The 16,219-nt window shown below is 44.6% G+C and overlaps 1 protein-coding gene across 1 annotated transcript in view; it reads left to right on the top strand.

Moving 5' to 3' along the window:
• Positions 1-4,692: 4,692 nt before the first annotated feature.
• KDM7A (lysine demethylase 7A) overlaps positions 4,693-16,219 on the top strand; it is an 81,042-nt gene continuing 69,515 nt past the window's right edge. Inside the window, exon 1 of the mRNA XM_067747186.1 lies at positions 4,693-4,925. Coding sequence (XP_067603287.1) covers positions 4,732-4,925 — 194 coding nt within the window. The 5' untranslated portion in view covers positions 4,693-4,731. The remainder of the gene's footprint in view (positions 4,926-16,219) is intronic.

Below are 16,219 nucleotides of genomic sequence, written 5' to 3'. Positions count from 1 at the left end.
TGCTCTGATTCTACCATGTTCCTTTCTTTATTTTTTTAAATTTTTATTTATTTATTTTTGGCTGTGTTGGGTCTTCGTGGCTGCGCGCGGGCTTTCTCTAGTTGCGGCGAGGGGGGCTGCTCTTCATTGAGGTGTGTGGGCTTCTCATTGCGGTGGCTTCTCTTGTTGCAGAGCACAGGCTCTAGGCACGCAGGCTTCAGTAGTTGTGGAGCATGGGCTCAGTAGTTGTGGCTCGCAGGCTCTAGAGCCCCGGCTCAGTAGTTGGGGCACACGGGCTTAGTTGCTCCGCGGCATGTGGGATCTTCCCGGACCAGGGCTCGAACCCGTGTCCCCTGCATTGGGGAAGTCATGAACAGTGTTTTGAAGAAAAAGGAAGGAGAGGGAATACTGAGGAAGGGAATAGCAGACATGGTCATGGAGATAGACCAGTATTGGTAGTAGTGGGAAGCAGAGTTGTTAGGCTGGAGCAAACATTTCTTTTTAAAGAAATGAGGGTTTATGGACAAGTGGAGTGTTAAAAACAATCCACAGAGTGACTTCAATTTGATATGAAAATTAAGGAAGATGTATGGTAGGTACCTGCAAAGGAGAAAGGCAGAGAGGTATCTCCACAGTCGTTGCCAACCAATGCTGACGTGGAGCTGGGTGTCTCTCCTCAAGATTTTCTTTTTTAAATTTTTTATTGGAGTATAGTTGATTTACATTGTTGTGTTAGTTTCAGGTGTACAGCAAAGTGAATCAGTTATACAAATACATATACCCACTATCTTTTTATTTTATTATTTATTTATTATTTATTTATTTATTCTGTGGTACGCGGGCCTCTCACTGTTGTGGCCTCTCCCGTTGCGGGACGCGCAGGCTCAGCGGCCATGGCTCACGGGCCCAGCCGCTCTGCGGCATGTGGGATCTTCCCGGTCTGGGGCACGAACCCGTGTCCCCTGCATCGGCAGGCGGACTCTCAACCACTGCGCCACCAGGGAAGCCCCCCCACTCTCTTTTTAGATTCTTTTCCCATATAGGCCATAACAGAGTATTGAGTAGAGTTCCCTGTGCTATACAGTAGGTTCTTATTAGTTATCTATTTTATATATAGTAGTGTGTATATGTCAGTCCCAATCTCCTAATGTATCCCTCCCTCAGGATATTTTCTTTCTGAAATTCTCTTCCCCCTTTTTTGTAATAATACTCTCCTAGCCTTCCCTCGTAACTTTCTAGGTGCTCTTCGGTCTTATTATTATTAATAAACAAGTAAAATAATTACTCATAATTATAGCTAATAGCTATATGGGTTACTATGTACTAAGAATTGTGACCTGCATTTTGTTATCTCATTTAATGCACCTAACTGTGTGAGGTAGATATTCTTATCACCCCTTAAAATGAGAAAACTAAAACCCAACAGTTAGTAAGTTGTCACAGATATAGTAGATTGTGGAATTCAAACACATGCTCTTAATTACTAGGCATGGAGATTGTCACTAAAATTTTGGCATTATTCAGAGTTCTAGCCTTCATTCTTTTCTTCTCCAGGTCAAATCTTTGTGTTTACAATTTTCTAACCTTTCCTTACAGATTTGTATGCCTTATAGTGTTCTTATTCTTGCTGATTTTTTGATGTGCCTTTGAAACTAGCTGTGTTTCCAAACTGGAGACTCAACTAAGTGGACCAGGCAAAAATACACAGAAGTGATGCTAGTATGCTCACTGGATCCTATTAGGTGGTGCATGATTCTGATTTGTCCCATTACTGATGGCCCTTGATCGCTTGATTAAGATGGTGCTTGCCAGACTTCTCCACTGTAAAGTTACTTTAATTGTCTTTGTAATTAGTAAGAATTTGATGGGGAGATACTTTGCAAATATTCCAATCCTTTTCAAACTTTCAGTTTGTGTTATTTACATCTGTATGGTTTCCTATGTTATTCAATGTGTTTAAATACATTATTATTTTTTCTTTTGTCCCAGATTTGGGACACAAGTTGGCCTGTGTCCTTTTGACATGCCCCATTATTCTTTGCACATGCCCTTTTTTTCTGGCACAACTAGGGGCTCTAGTCTCATCCTGTACTTCTCTTCTCCAGTCCTGGAATCAGCCGTTTTCCCAAGAAGAAAAATGAAGAGAATGGTGTTTAGAAGGCAAGATCTGGGCTAGATATACTCATCATTTTGTTGTGCCCCAGACCCTCTCAGTGGACAGAGTGTGCATGTACTTATACACCTATATTTATTTCTATAAATAGAAATAGATTGATACCTCCATTACCAGTTCACTACCGAAAGATTCATTCTAGTTTTCTTTCTATGTTTGTAATCTCTTCCTCAACAGTGAGAAATTGGCTCCCATTTTCCTTAATATATTTACTTACTGGATCAATCCTCTTGTTCATAGCCAATCTCCCTTCACCACTGCTGCCTCCTCCTCTGCTTGACCACCTTCCTCACTCCACCCATGGTGATATCCCAGGGTCAGGCGGCCCTTCCAGCATTGAGAACACCCCCTACCAGGGCATGTCCCTGTGTGGATACCCTTCTCACCCCAACTCCAACATGATAGCTTTCACTGCCTGCACTTCCATGACAACACACATCCTTTACAGTGTACTTTTAAAAATACATGATCTCTTCTGCTTATGATAAAGCCTCTGTGAGGTAGTTAAGGAATATATTATTATCTATAATTTTTCTTTGAGGAGATCTTCAAGGATCTAATTCAAGAGAAATGGAGTGACTTGCCCAAGGTCACACAGCTTCTACAAAGCAGGGTCTGAATGTAAGGCTCTTTTCACTACCTGAATCCAGGATGCCTCTAAACATATGCCAGAGTTACAGTAACTTTTCTTTTTTCACCAGTAGAAATATGTTTCGAACTCATTCCCTCTGTGGTCAACTCTGACTTCTAGGTGTTTCTTTTCCTGCAAAATATGTGACAAGCAATGGTGTGGTAGAAAAAGGACTGGTTGTAGAACCAAGACACTTAAAAACTTTAGCTCAAGCCCAGATCTGAGCTTTTAGGCAAGTTAATTACTTTCCTCAATTATAAAAAGGCTAGACTAGGGGCTTCCCTGGTGGCGCAGTGGTTAAGAATCCGCCTGCCAATGCAGGAGACACGGGTTCGAGCCCTGGTCCGGGAAGATCCCACATGCCGCGGAACAACTAAGCCTGTGCGCCACAACTACTGAGCCCATGTGCCACAACTACCGAAGCCCGCACGCCTAGAGCCCATGCTCCGCAACAAAGAAAAGCCACAGCAGTGAGAAGCCCGCGCACCGCAACGAAAGAGTAGCCCCTGCTCGCCGCAACTAGAGAAAGCCCTCGCACAGCAACGAAGACCCAACGCGGCCAAAAATAAATAAGTGAATTAAAAAAAAGAAAAAAAAAGGCTAGACTAGATCAGTGGTTCTCTGCCTGGGGCTGAATGAGACGAGAGCTATAGGGATTTTACCAACGACAGAAATGCTTGCGAAATTTAGCTACAAATATCTGATTCCATAATTCCTATATATATGCATGTATATATATATAATTATATTGAAGTATAGTTGATTTACAATGTTCTGTGATTCCATAATTCTTAACATCCCTTCCAATTCGCGTAGTTATAACAAGGCAATCTATTTTTATTCGATATGTGTTAGCTCTTTTTATTCTTATCAATCTCATCTTTCATTCAAATATATTTTATTAGTGGCCTAATTATGTGCCAAGTACCGTATTATCTGGTTTTTGTAGTAGTCCTTTTCCGAGGTGTCACTGTCATTTAGAATTTTATCCTTATCTTCCAAACTGGGAACTTGAAAATATTCGCATCTAAGTCGCGTGGTTTATAAACATGCCGGGTTCCTCTCCGGTCCTTCCTCCACCCACATTTCAAGGCTGGTCCCTCTCGGCTCACAGCCATTAAATGAATTCCTCTTGGGAACAACCTCCTTCACCCACCAGTGGTTCCATCAACACTAATTTCCTGGCCGGTCGGTGGGAATTCGGGTGGGACGTTTAGGAAGTTTGAATGACTCCCCAGCACACTCCTGCCCCACAGCAGGGCATAACCTGCACGCTGTGCTGTTAATCCTAGGCTCGGACCCACGGAGGTCGCGGGGCGGCTGCTAATTGATTTAAGATTCTCCCCCGGTCGGGAGGTGGCCCTGGCGGGGCTCTAATTTCCTCGGTTCGGAGAGCCAAAGCACAGACGCAGCGTGCGCCGCTTTTCACTGCGCAGGAACTTCCCCGGCCTCTGCGTTCACTCAGAAACGCCGGAGCCGGCTGTTCGCACGCGCCCGCTGTCCTCCTCCCGGGGCCGCGCTCGCCGCGCCACCGCGCGTGTCCTCAGGGAGCCTCTGCCTCCCTCCGCCTCCCCCGCCCCGCGTGCCCTTCAGCCTGTCCCTCCGCCAGGCTGACGCGAGAGGAACGCGGCGCGCGCGCCGGCGGCAGGACGACGTGCGCGAGACGCACGGCCCCGCGCGGAGCGCCGGAAGGAGCCGGGCCGGGACCTCGCGCGTCGTGCGCGCGTCGTGCGCGCGCCGCCGCCCGCCGTCCGCGGCCCACTCCCCGCCACCCAGCGCCCGGCTGTGGCCTCGCGCGCGCGCACTGAGGCACCGCCGCCGCCGCCGCCGCCGCCGCCGCCGCCGCGGCTGCTGCTCCGGCTGCTGCAGGAGGCGGCGCTGGCTGGCGGCTGCGCTCGCTCCAGTCGGCGAGCGGAGCAGCGAGCGAGCGTGTGTGTGTTTTTTAAAGATGGCCGGAGCGGCGGCGGCGGTGGCCGCGGGAGCAGCAGCTGGAGCCGCCGCGGCAGCCGTGTCGGTAGCGGCTCCGGGCCGGGCCTCGGCGCCCCCACCGCCCCCGCCGGTGTACTGTGTGTGCCGGCAGCCGTACGACGTGAACCGCTTCATGATCGAGTGCGATATCTGCAAGGACTGGTTCCACGGCAGGTAAATAAGCCCCTTCTAGCCCCGCCGCCGCCGCCGCCGGCCACCGGCCAACCGCCGCCTTCGCCGCTCCGGCCGCCCGCGCCGCCCTCCGCCCGGCCGCCGCGCCGAGCGCCGAGGGGCCCCGGCGCCGATCCCCCGGCCCGGGCAGCGGGGCGCGCGGGGCCCCGGGCTCGCCGGGCGCCGGGCGGGCTACGGGGGCTGGTGGGATCGCCCGGCCGGGCGAAGAGTCGCCACAACAAACGGGAACAAAGAGGACCAGCCGAGAAGTTGGCAGGAGGAGACCGGGGCGAGGGGACGCGGCCGGGGTAGGCGCCGGCGGAGGCGGCGGGCGGAGCGCCGGCCCGGCCCGCCGCCCCTCGCCGCACCCGCAGCCCGCCGCCGCCCCGCCCGCCCGGGGCTCCCGGCCGGGAGTCGCCGCCCGGCCGGCCGCCGTGCCCGGCCGGCCGCCGCGCCTTCCTTCCGGGCGGCGACCGGCTGGCCACGGCCCGGGGTCTCCAGAAATTGCCCTCCTTCCCCTCGCCTCCGCCAGCGGGTCGCGGTCGCGCCCCCTTCCCCGGTCTTTATCAAACTTCCTCGGCTGCGGGGCGCTGAGACGGGGGCGTCGGTAGCGCCAGCCCGGCGGGGCTCCGCGGAGTAAACAGAGCAACAGATGAGGCACTCTCGGGGACTTGAAAGATGCCAGTCGGAAGTTCGGGCCGGGGGTCCCGGGCGGGGCGGCGGGGCGGCTCGGGTCGTGGCCTCCACCCGCCACCCCGGCGCAACCCGTCCCGGCGGGGGTGAAGCGGGTGGAGTGGGCAGCGGGGCCCGAAGGGACAGCCTCTCGTCCCCAACCCCCCGCGTCGCCCCCACGCCGCAGCCCAAACTTTACAAAGAGTGAAATTTCCCGTCGCCCGAGGGGTCGGCGACACCCGGGCGGCCCGGGGCCAGTGCCCGGGGGCCTGGTGCGGGCCAACTTTCGCCGGACGGTGGGGATTTCGGGTCGGGTGGCGGGGGCGGCGAGTGTCGCCCTCTGCCTCGGCCGCCGCCTGTGTTTCGGGTTTGACGTTTGTGAGAGCTTGGGCCGCCTCCGCCGCCGAGCCGCCGACTCGTGTGTTTTGTAATCAAAGTGTGAGGCTAATAAAGGGCGGCGCCACAGCCTCTTGACTCCGGCGTGGGAGGGATTCGCAGGCATTTAAACAAAGAAACTAGTTGAGGTTGGGCTCCCAAAGTCCTTATTTGGGTCTTGTGGCAAAGCCTGCGGTCACTTTTAGGTGATGCAGGTTTCCCGAGCACCGTTTCGTGTCGTATCTGGGTGAGAGTACGCTCGCGGGTAAGAGCAGATATGGTGACTGTGATTGTAGGAAGTGTCCTTTGATTGACAGCAGGACATTTAAATACAGCCTCCGCTCCCCCCCTCCCCAATTTTGCAGAAACGCTACACGACCAGGCCAGATGTCTTAGTCTCCCTCTACTGGACCTGAGAGAGAAAACCAGTTAAATTACAGCGTTCTTGTCAGTGTTTAGTGCTAGGTACAGTTGGTTTTATTTAATTTTCAACTACAGCTAGTTTTAATCAGTTTTCAGGTTGCACAGTTCTGACAGCACAACAACAGAGGGGGAAAAAAAACACAACAAATTGTCACTGTAAAAGAAGGATAGCATCCTTATTTTGTATATCAGATAATCTTTCAATAGTCTGGTATATGCTGGGAATGTTATTGCAAATGTGCCGCTTTGTAATTAAGAATAAATTATCTAAAGTTCTTTTTTTATTACTTGAAACCGATGTTTCGCCTATATTTTGATTGTATGTAAAACTGAAATATGAAGATACCAAGTCTTGCCAATTCTATTTCTACATCCTTTTTTCCCATCATAGGAACCAGAATAGAGATTATCCAAAAATCTAGGTTACATATAGAATAAAACCCAAATCCCTGGTGATTATGTAAATTCTTATTTTTTTCAAAGAACTATTTTAGCTGCATAAGAAATTTGTCCCATGGTACAATGTAGAGATTTGATAGGTTAATATATTTTTGACTACAATTTTATTTATCTTAATTTAATTAACACTATAACCATGAAAAGCTGCAGGTAGTTTATGGAGAATTTTGTTAATACATTTAAATACAAATTCGTAAATAGGAGAAGTTGAAGGGAGAATAAAGAGGGTGTGTGTGAAGGAGGGAGAGCAGGGCCAAAACAAGTATGGTCTCCTTTGTCACATAGATTTGTGTGACTTTGTATCTGTGGAAGTGACTTTGAAAAGTGCTTTTTGAACCCAGGTCTTTTTTGACCAGCAATCCTTGATAAGTTAATGTGATTCAGATGTCAAAAGTTAGAAAATTTCGTGATAATGCCCTGCCATGTTTATTAGCAAGTTTAATTCTTAATGAAACATTGGTAATTTGGGGTCCATATGTTTTTCCTGTAATCAATATTTACTTTGTTTATTGTACCACAAAATGAATGCTTTGTTGAACACAGCAAAATGTTCCTTAGGTATTAATTATTAAACAACTGTCATTTGTTTATGTGAGAATTGGCCCTAAAGTACCAAAGTACAACTTTAACCCCCATGATCAGCTTTCCTTTGGTTTCCAGGGATGGTCCATCTGCAGAAGAGAAAGAGAGGGTAGGAGGGTGGATACAGAGAATTGTCTTTCCTGTATAACTTCTTGGTGCTTTTATTTTTTTCGAGTAGAAGAATTTTTTAAACTCAAGGAGTCAGTAGATTTTGGTATAAATTTGGGTTAACTCTGCCTGGAGTTTCTGACATCTGGAAATCCGAAAAGTTTTTGCCCTAATTTATCCTTAGTGGGAAGGAAGATCCTCCCTTGATGCTTTTTCTGTTTTTTTTTGTTTTGTTTTGTTTTGTTTTTTGTGATATGCGGGCCTCTCACCGTTGTGGCCTCTCCCGTTGCGGAGCACAGGCTCAGTGGCCATGGCTCATGGGCCCAGCTGCTCCGCGGCATGTGGGATCTTCCTGGACCGGGGCACGAACCTGTGTCCCCTGCATCGGCAGGCGGACTCTCAACCACTGCGCCACCAGGGAAGCCCCCTCCCTTGATGCTTTTTAGCCAGGCATGAGGGCAGATGGAACCAGCTTCCTCCAGGTTTGAGGCTTTTGAACTTTGACTGCATCCTTGGTGTTCAGGAATTCCAGTCCCTCAGTCTGCCTAAGCCTTTTCGGTAAGTGAGAGGGGAGAAGAACATGTGCCCAGGGTACAACATATAATTGATACCCTAGGGGCAGCAAGCTGAGGCATTAACAGGATTTTCCTGGGCAGGTTCCTTCCAACCTAGAGACGGAGTTTTTCCTCTCTGAGTCCTTGGTGGAAGTAAGACAATGGAGGTCTTTCTTGACAATGCCCTACCCCCTACTAATCTCTAGGATAGATGTCTTTCCGTAGAGCTTTTATATCATCCTATGCAAGACGGCATCATTGCCCTAATTCAGTTGTATTATAATGTCTTTTGTCTCCCCATTATAATGTAAACACCTTTATTTATTAGTCTTGTTAGTCATATATTCATTTTGATTGGCAAAAGTAACATATTGTAGAAAAATTGGGAGGTACAGAAGAGAATCAAGAATATGAAATTACCCATGTCTTCCAATGATTACCAGTATTTTAACATTTAAGGTATACGTATGTCTTTTTAAAAATAAAACAAGGAATTTATTTTATGTATTCTACTGTTACCTAACGTTCATTAATGTATACTTTTTCCTATATCTTTTGTTTTGTTTTGTTTTTTGTGGTACGCGGGCATCTTACTGTTGTGGCCTCTCCCGTTGCGGAGCACAGGCTGGCTCAGCGGCCATGGCTCACGGACTCAGCCGCTCCGCGGCATGTGGGATCTTCCCGGACCGGGGCACGAACCCGTGTCCCCTGCATCGGCAGGCGGACTCTCAACCACTGCGCCACCAGGGAAGCCCTTTCCTATATCTTTAATGATCTTTGAGAAACATTTTCGGTGGCTGCATAGAGTTTCATTTCATGGAAGTACAATACATTTCAAAATCATTCTCCTCTTGTTAGTTTTTCACTTTGTTTACTAGTTTTTCTTCTATTTCCTAATGATGGATGGTTGATTGACATCCTTCTGAATAAACCATTGTTGAGCATCTCTAATCGTTTCCTTAGAATAAATCAAATGAGTTAACACATGTAAAACACTTAGAAGAAGATCTGGCCCATGTAAATACTCAATAAGAAATTTCCTTGAAGTAGAATTATTAGTCACAGGGCATAGATATTTTTAGGCTTCTTGTGCCTATTGCCAGAATGTCTTTCAGAAAGGTTATTTCAGTTTATACTCTCACCTACTGCCTACTTGCGTTTCCCTGGGTTCTCACTAAGGTATTATTAACCATTATCTCCCTCCCCCCAGCCCTCCCCAAAAAAACCCAAACAAACAAAAATGTTGCCATTCTGCAGATACCAAAAGACAGACCCATGAACCCAGAAGCCCATTCATGGCAGCACTATTCCTATTATCCCCAAACTGGAGCAACTTAACTGTCATCAGTAGTCGATTATATAAATTGTGGTATAATCATAAAATGGTATGCTACTTAGCCATAAAGAAGGAATGCACTACTGATGTATGCAACAACGTGGGTAAATCCCATGGATATAAGGTTGAACAAAAGAAGACCGACATGAAAGCATATACTGTTTGATTCTACTTATATGAAGTTCAAGTACAGGCATAATTGGGTAGAAGTCAGACTAGTATTGATACTCACCTCTCTGGGGGTATTTACTGAGAGGAGGCTCAAGGGAGCTTCTGAGGTGCAGGAAATATTCTATATCTTGGTCATGGGTTGTTGTTACATGAGTGTATACAGATGGAAAAGTTCACTGAGCTGTATGGGCACTGAAGATTTTTTTAAAGCTTTATAACACTTCAAACATTAAAATAAAAAGTTTAAAAAATTAAAAATTTGCCACTTTAGTAGCTGACACATAGTATTTTGTAATTTTATTTCATTTCTTTTTCTGGACACAAGGGACTGCCTCTTGTGTTTTATCGAGTATGATGTTGGCTTTGGCCCAGTTTGCAGTATGCCTGTCGCTGTTCTTGGTGCTAGGAATATAGCAATGAACAAAGCAAAGTCCTTGCTATGCTGTAACTCCACATTCTGTGGAGGTGGGGATGGTGGGGAGGCGGGACAGATGAGTAAATATACATGACAAAAGAATGCTAAGCGCTGTGAAGAAAAATTGAGTTAGGAGAAGAGAGAGGACTGGGGGTGGTAGAAGACTATCATACGGTGTGATTATGGAAGGCTTTGCGAAGGAGCCATTTGAACACTAGAAAATTTCGGATTTCACTCAGAGCAAATAGTCAAATATTTTGAGTGGAGGAATAAACGATCTGACTTAACCTTTAAAAGGTTCACTCTGGCTGCTACATGGAGAAAATATTGGAGGGGGAGGCAAAGGTGACAGGCAGGTGAGTAAGAAAGCTATTGTGATAATCCAGGTGAGGGATGATTTTAAATGTTTGAGTGGTTTTGGTAATTTACAAATGTCCTATATTAATTTTCATTCCTGAAGTTTGAATGAACGAAGAGCCTGGTTTATGGGGATGGCAGCATTTTACCTAGAATAATGCTATTGGATAGGAGTTTCTCAGCTACTCACTCTTAGAGTCCCAGGTACTCAGCCGAACACTTATTGAATGCTTTACCAAGTCCTAGGCACTGTTCTAACTGCGTTAGCTGTATTAATTAACTCATCTAACTCTCACTGTAACCTTGCTGGGTAAGTGTTGTTATCATCTCCATTTTACAGATGAGGAATCTGAGGGTTGAGAGGTCGGTAACTTTCCCAGGACTGCAGAGCTAGAAGGTCATAGAGCCAGACCTGATCTCTGTCTCTATCGTGGGGTGGGGGTGGGGGAGGGGTGTGATGCAGGTAAAACAGATGTGCCAGAGCTCCAGAGAAATGCATCTGTAAACATCTTCCTTTTTTTCCTTTATTAAAATTATTTTCTATGGCGTAAATATGTTTAAAATGATCATAACTGCCTTGGGAACAGAGTATGAAATCAGTATTTGAAAAGTTTTATAATTAACTGTTTCATCCTTATTATAATGGATTTCTTATTGGAGCGTATTTTGATTTTTTTTAATGTTAAGGATGGGAATTATTTTTAAAATTTGTTTTATCTACGTTTCCGCTTAATGATCAAGTCTTTTAGTATTATAAACTTAATAGGTGAATATGTATCTCCCTGTAAGAGACAAAAAGTCCATTTATGGGCTTCCCTGGTGGCGCAGTGGTTGAGAGTCCGCCTGCCGATGTAGGGGACACGGGTTCGTGCCCTGGTCCGGGAAGATCCCACATGCCGCGGAGCGGCTGGGCCCATGAGCCATGGCCGTTGAGCCTGCGCGTCCGGAGCCTGTGCTCCGCAACGGGAGAGGCCACAACAGTGAGTGGCCCACGAACCGCAAAAAAAAAAAAAAAAAAGTCCATTTATTGAGTTTCTCAACATCTTTTTTTGATGTGACAGTTTATCATAGGAGAATATATGAGTATTTTCTTCATATGTTTCACTTATAATAGTATTCTACATATATAGTCAATTTTGCTATTTGAACTAAAATATGTTGTGAAATGGAGTCTTATCTCAGAATGCTTAGTGGCACTAACATACAGTTCTCTCATCAAGCTTTAAAAATTTTTAAACCATCAGTTTGGGGCAGATTTCTGCTTGGTATGCTGTCATATCCTGCGTTCTTAGGTATGAAATTGAGTTTACTGATCACCTAAAGGGGATGAATGCCTTTATATTTGATGATCTGACATCGTGGGGCTCAAGAATAAGTACAGAACAGGAGTAAGTAAAGGAATTTGATTATAAAGCAAGCTTTGGTTGGTTTGAGCAGTTGAAACCCCACAATAATTTGCACAGTTTTTGAACAGTTGGTCAGTGCTGATGTTGAAGCTGCTACGAAGCATCTAATTCTTTTTGGAAGTTACATTTTATTAATGTAGTGATTGCCTTCTTACTTTTCCATTAATATTAATATTATACTTTTTCCTTTAATTATGGTATGAATAAATGGTAACATGATTTTTAAAAAATAATTAATTAATTAATTTATTTTTGGCTGTGTTGGATCTTTGTTGCTGTGCGTGGGCTTTCTCCAGTTGCGGCGAGCCGGGCTACTCTTCGTTGCAGTGGCAGGCTTCTCTTTGTGGTGGCTTCTCTTGTTGCGGAGCACGGGCTCTAGGCAGGTGGACTTCAGTAGTTGTGGCTCGTGGGCTCTAGAGCGCAGGCTCAGTAGTTGTGGCGCACGGGCTTAGTTGCTCCATGGCATGTGGGATCTTCCCAGACCAGGGCTTGGACCCGTGTCTCCTGCATTGGCAGGCAGGTTCTTAACCACTACACCACCAGGGAAGTCTGACATATGATTTTTGTATGTATTTGTGTGAGCCCTGGTTCCTTTTATTGGAGAATTGTTGTTAGAAACCAAGGTCTGGCACTCAGTAGGCTCATTGCTTCTAGACGTTCTCAGTGGACAGAGCTAGGAAATACTCTAATCACGCACATGCACACACACCTGTATTTGTGTTTATGTCTATTTGTATTAAAACCATAAAACTTTATAGTGATACCTTTGATTCTAATCTAACACCACAGGGTTCATTTTAAACTTCCCCCTTTCCTTACTTATGACTTTGTTGACTAACAGAAATGCAGCTCTCATTATCTACAATATATTTATTTGTTCAATCCTGGTGTATACATAAAGTAGTTCTCAAATTGCTAACCCATACCCTTCTGAGAAGCCCAGCTTGCTAGGTAGATTACAGTGTTTGTGTGTAGGGGTTTTTTTGTTTTGTTTTTAGCCTTATAGTATCTAGGCAGAAAACCGTTTTCTAAAGTTAACTTACTTCTTTTCTTCTACTTTAGTGTGTTATTTATTTGTAATATAGTTCAGGTTTATTTGTTACAGTTTACGTTGCATTTTGGATTCCTCCTCTGTCCTGGTTGGTTTTAATTGTTGGTTTATATTTTGGGTATGTGGAACATTACTGTGGTTCTGAGAAGCCAGAAGTTACATGAAAAGGAATACTCAGAAGTGTCTTGCCCTCTTCACTCCTCCTGCCCGTCCCGGTCCCCCATCTCCCCGATCCCCACGAGTAATCACTCTCTTTAGTTTCTGGTTTATCCTTTCTGTGTGGAGTTTTTTGTTCGTTTTCCCACAAATGTGAAGATCCTTGTGTATTTTCTTATATCTACTTTTTTTACACTGTGTAGCATACGATAAATACTCTTCACTTTGCTTTTTTTTACTTAACGGTGTACACTGGAAATCACTCCATGTCAGTTCCTAGAACTCTTCTTTATTCTTTTGAACAGCTGTATGGTACTCCTTTGTGTGCATGTACCCTGTTTTATTCATCCATTTTCTTGTGTATGGGCATTTAGGTTGTTTATCATATTTTATAGTTACAAACAATGCTGTAATGAATAACCTTGTGCATATATATTTTCATATTAATGGAGGTATATCTTCAGGTTAGATTGCTAGAAGTGGGATTTCTTGGTCAGAAGATTAAGTGCATTGTTTTGTCAGGATTACCAGATTTCCCTCCAGAATGGTTGGACTAGCTTTCATTCCCACCAGCAGTGTAGGAAAGTGCAGCTTTCTCCACATTTTTGTCATCAGGATGTGTTGTCATGTTTTTAACCTTTGCCAATCTGATAGGTGACAAATGGTATCCATGTTTTGATCTGCATATCTCTAATTACAAGTGAGTTTGAACAATTTTTCATGGGGCTGAGGGCCATTTTCCTTCCTTCTTTCTTTCTTTCTTTTCTTTTTTTTCTTTTTTTTTTTTTTAGAATCATCTGTTTATATATTCTGAGAGCCCCTGTATGTGTTTGAGCAAGCATACATGGGATGGTTAATGGAAACTAGTTGAACGTTAAGATTCACTTACTGACATGGACATATATACACTACCAAATGTAAAATAGCTAGCTAGTGGGAAGAAGCCGCATAGCACAGGGAGAGCAGCTCGGTGCTTTGTGACCACCTAGAGGGGTGGGATAGGGAGGGTGGGAGGGAGATGCAAGAGGGAGGAGATATGGGAATATACGTATATGTATAGCTGATTCACTTTGCTATAAAGCAGAAACTAACACACTATTGTAAAGCAGTTATACTCCAATAAAGATGTTAAAAAAAAAGAAGATTCACTTACTGGGTTGGTTTGTCATTCATCTGAATGTTGCTAGCCACCATGATGGTTTTGACTTTAATTTCAATTTTTGTGGGTTTTTTTGAGAAACTTTCAAACGTAAACAGAAATAAATAGGGTAGTATAATAAGCTTCTAGATAACCATCACTCCACCTTAGTGATTATCAATTCATTCGTGACCAATCTTGTTTCATCTAACCCTGCCCCCATTTCCCTTGCACTTGGTGTTATTCTGAAGTGAACTGGTGACGTGTCTTTATATCTGTGACTATTTCAGCATGTATATCTATTAAGGCCTCTTTTAAGAAAAACTACAATACCTTTAAAACAACTAAAAATGACTGAAAATTGTGTAATATCATCAGTATTCAAATTTTCAGTTGTATCATAAATGTCATAATATTTTTTACTGTTTTGGTATAGTAAATGGTAAATACAGTAAATTTTGGTATTGTAGTTTGAATCAAGGTCCAAATAAGGTCCACACATTATGATTAGTTGATGTGTCTCTTAATCTGTAGCAGTGGTTCCCAACTGGATGGGATTTCGCCTCCCAGGGTACACTTGGCAATGTCTAGAGACATTTTTTATTTTGGCAGGGGGATGGGGTGGGGTTGTTCCCGGCATGTCGTAGGTAGAGGGCAGGGATGCTGCTAAACATCCTGCACAGGGCAGCTCGTACAAGAGAGAATTATCTGATCCTAAATGTCAGTAGTGCTGCTGTTGGAAAACCCTGATCTGTAGATTTTCCTCGTTTCTCTTTTTTCCTTTGCAATTTATTTGTTGCAGAAAGTGGTTGTTTATCCTCTAAAGTTTTCCACTTTCTGGATTTTGCTTATTACATCCTTGCAGTATCTTTCAACATGTTCCTCTCTTTCCTGTAAATTGGTAGTTGGAGCTAGACAAGCTTGATCAGATTCAGGTTTTTCCCGCCAAGAATATTTTGTGAGTGGGTGGTGTAGTCTTCTATCAGGAGGCATGAAATGTCTGGTTGTTTCTCTTTTTGTCATGTTTGCTGCCATTGATCAATGCCAGTATCCATTCATTCATTCATTAGCAGTTGCAAAATGCTATTTTAATTTTAAAATTTCTTCTTCATTTGTTAGCTGGAATACTTCTATAAAGAGAAAACTTTCCTTCATCTACTCCTTTGGTTACCATTTGTATAGGAGAGGTAGATTTAAACGCTTGATTTGGGCTTCCCTGGTGGCACAGTGATTAAGAATCCGCTTGCCAATGCAGGGGACATGGGTTTGAGCCCTGGTCCAGGAAGATCTCACATGCCACAGAGCAACTAAACCGGTGCGCCACAACTACTGAGCCTGTGCTCTAGAGCCTGCAAGCCACACTACTGAGCCTGCGTGCCACAACTGCTGAAGCCCGCGTGCCTGGAGCCCGTGCTCTGCAACAAGAGAAGCCACCGCAATGAGAAGCCTGTGCACCACGGCGAAGAGAAGGGTCGCCACAACTAGAGAAAGCCCGTGTGCAGCAACGAAGACCCAACGCAGCCAAAACTAAAATAAATAAATTTAAAAAATAATGATAATAAGATGGGGGAATTCCCTAAAAACAAACAAAAAAGCTTGATTCTTTCCATTCATCACTAGTTTTGAAATTCATTGGCTCATTAGCATCCTCTATTGAATATTAAAGGAAAAATTCAGTGTATAATATTTATTAGCTTTAAGTAATATGAAGTAAAATGATGAATTTTAAAAAAGGTCCATGTCTCCTGTGACCACATAACTTGTAATTAAAAAACAAAAAGAAACCCCCCAAAATCTGGTGAGAAATTCAAACAATGTAGAAGGATAAAAAAGTGAAAAGTGAAAGTCTCTTGTCTCCTTCCTACAGTCCTCTTTCCCCAGTGGTAAACACCATTAACAATTTTGAATTTCCATCCGTATATGAAGGGTTCATATGGTTCATACGGTATACATGGTTTTGTACCTTGCTCTTTTTCATTTATTAAAATATTCTGGAGGTCTGGGAGAGCTTTTCACATCAGCATATACAGGTATCTCATTCTTTTTAATGGCTGTGTAGAATTCCATTCTGTGGATTTACCATCATTTACCTGG

Source organism: Pseudorca crassidens, chromosome 8, assembly GCF_039906515.1.
Source record: "Pseudorca crassidens isolate mPseCra1 chromosome 8, mPseCra1.hap1, whole genome shotgun sequence".
NCBI classification, from domain to species: Eukaryota; Metazoa; Chordata; class Mammalia; order Artiodactyla; family Delphinidae; genus Pseudorca; species Pseudorca crassidens.
Note: the sequence above shows the minus strand (reverse complement) of the source record. Positions and strands in the feature narration are given on the sequence as shown.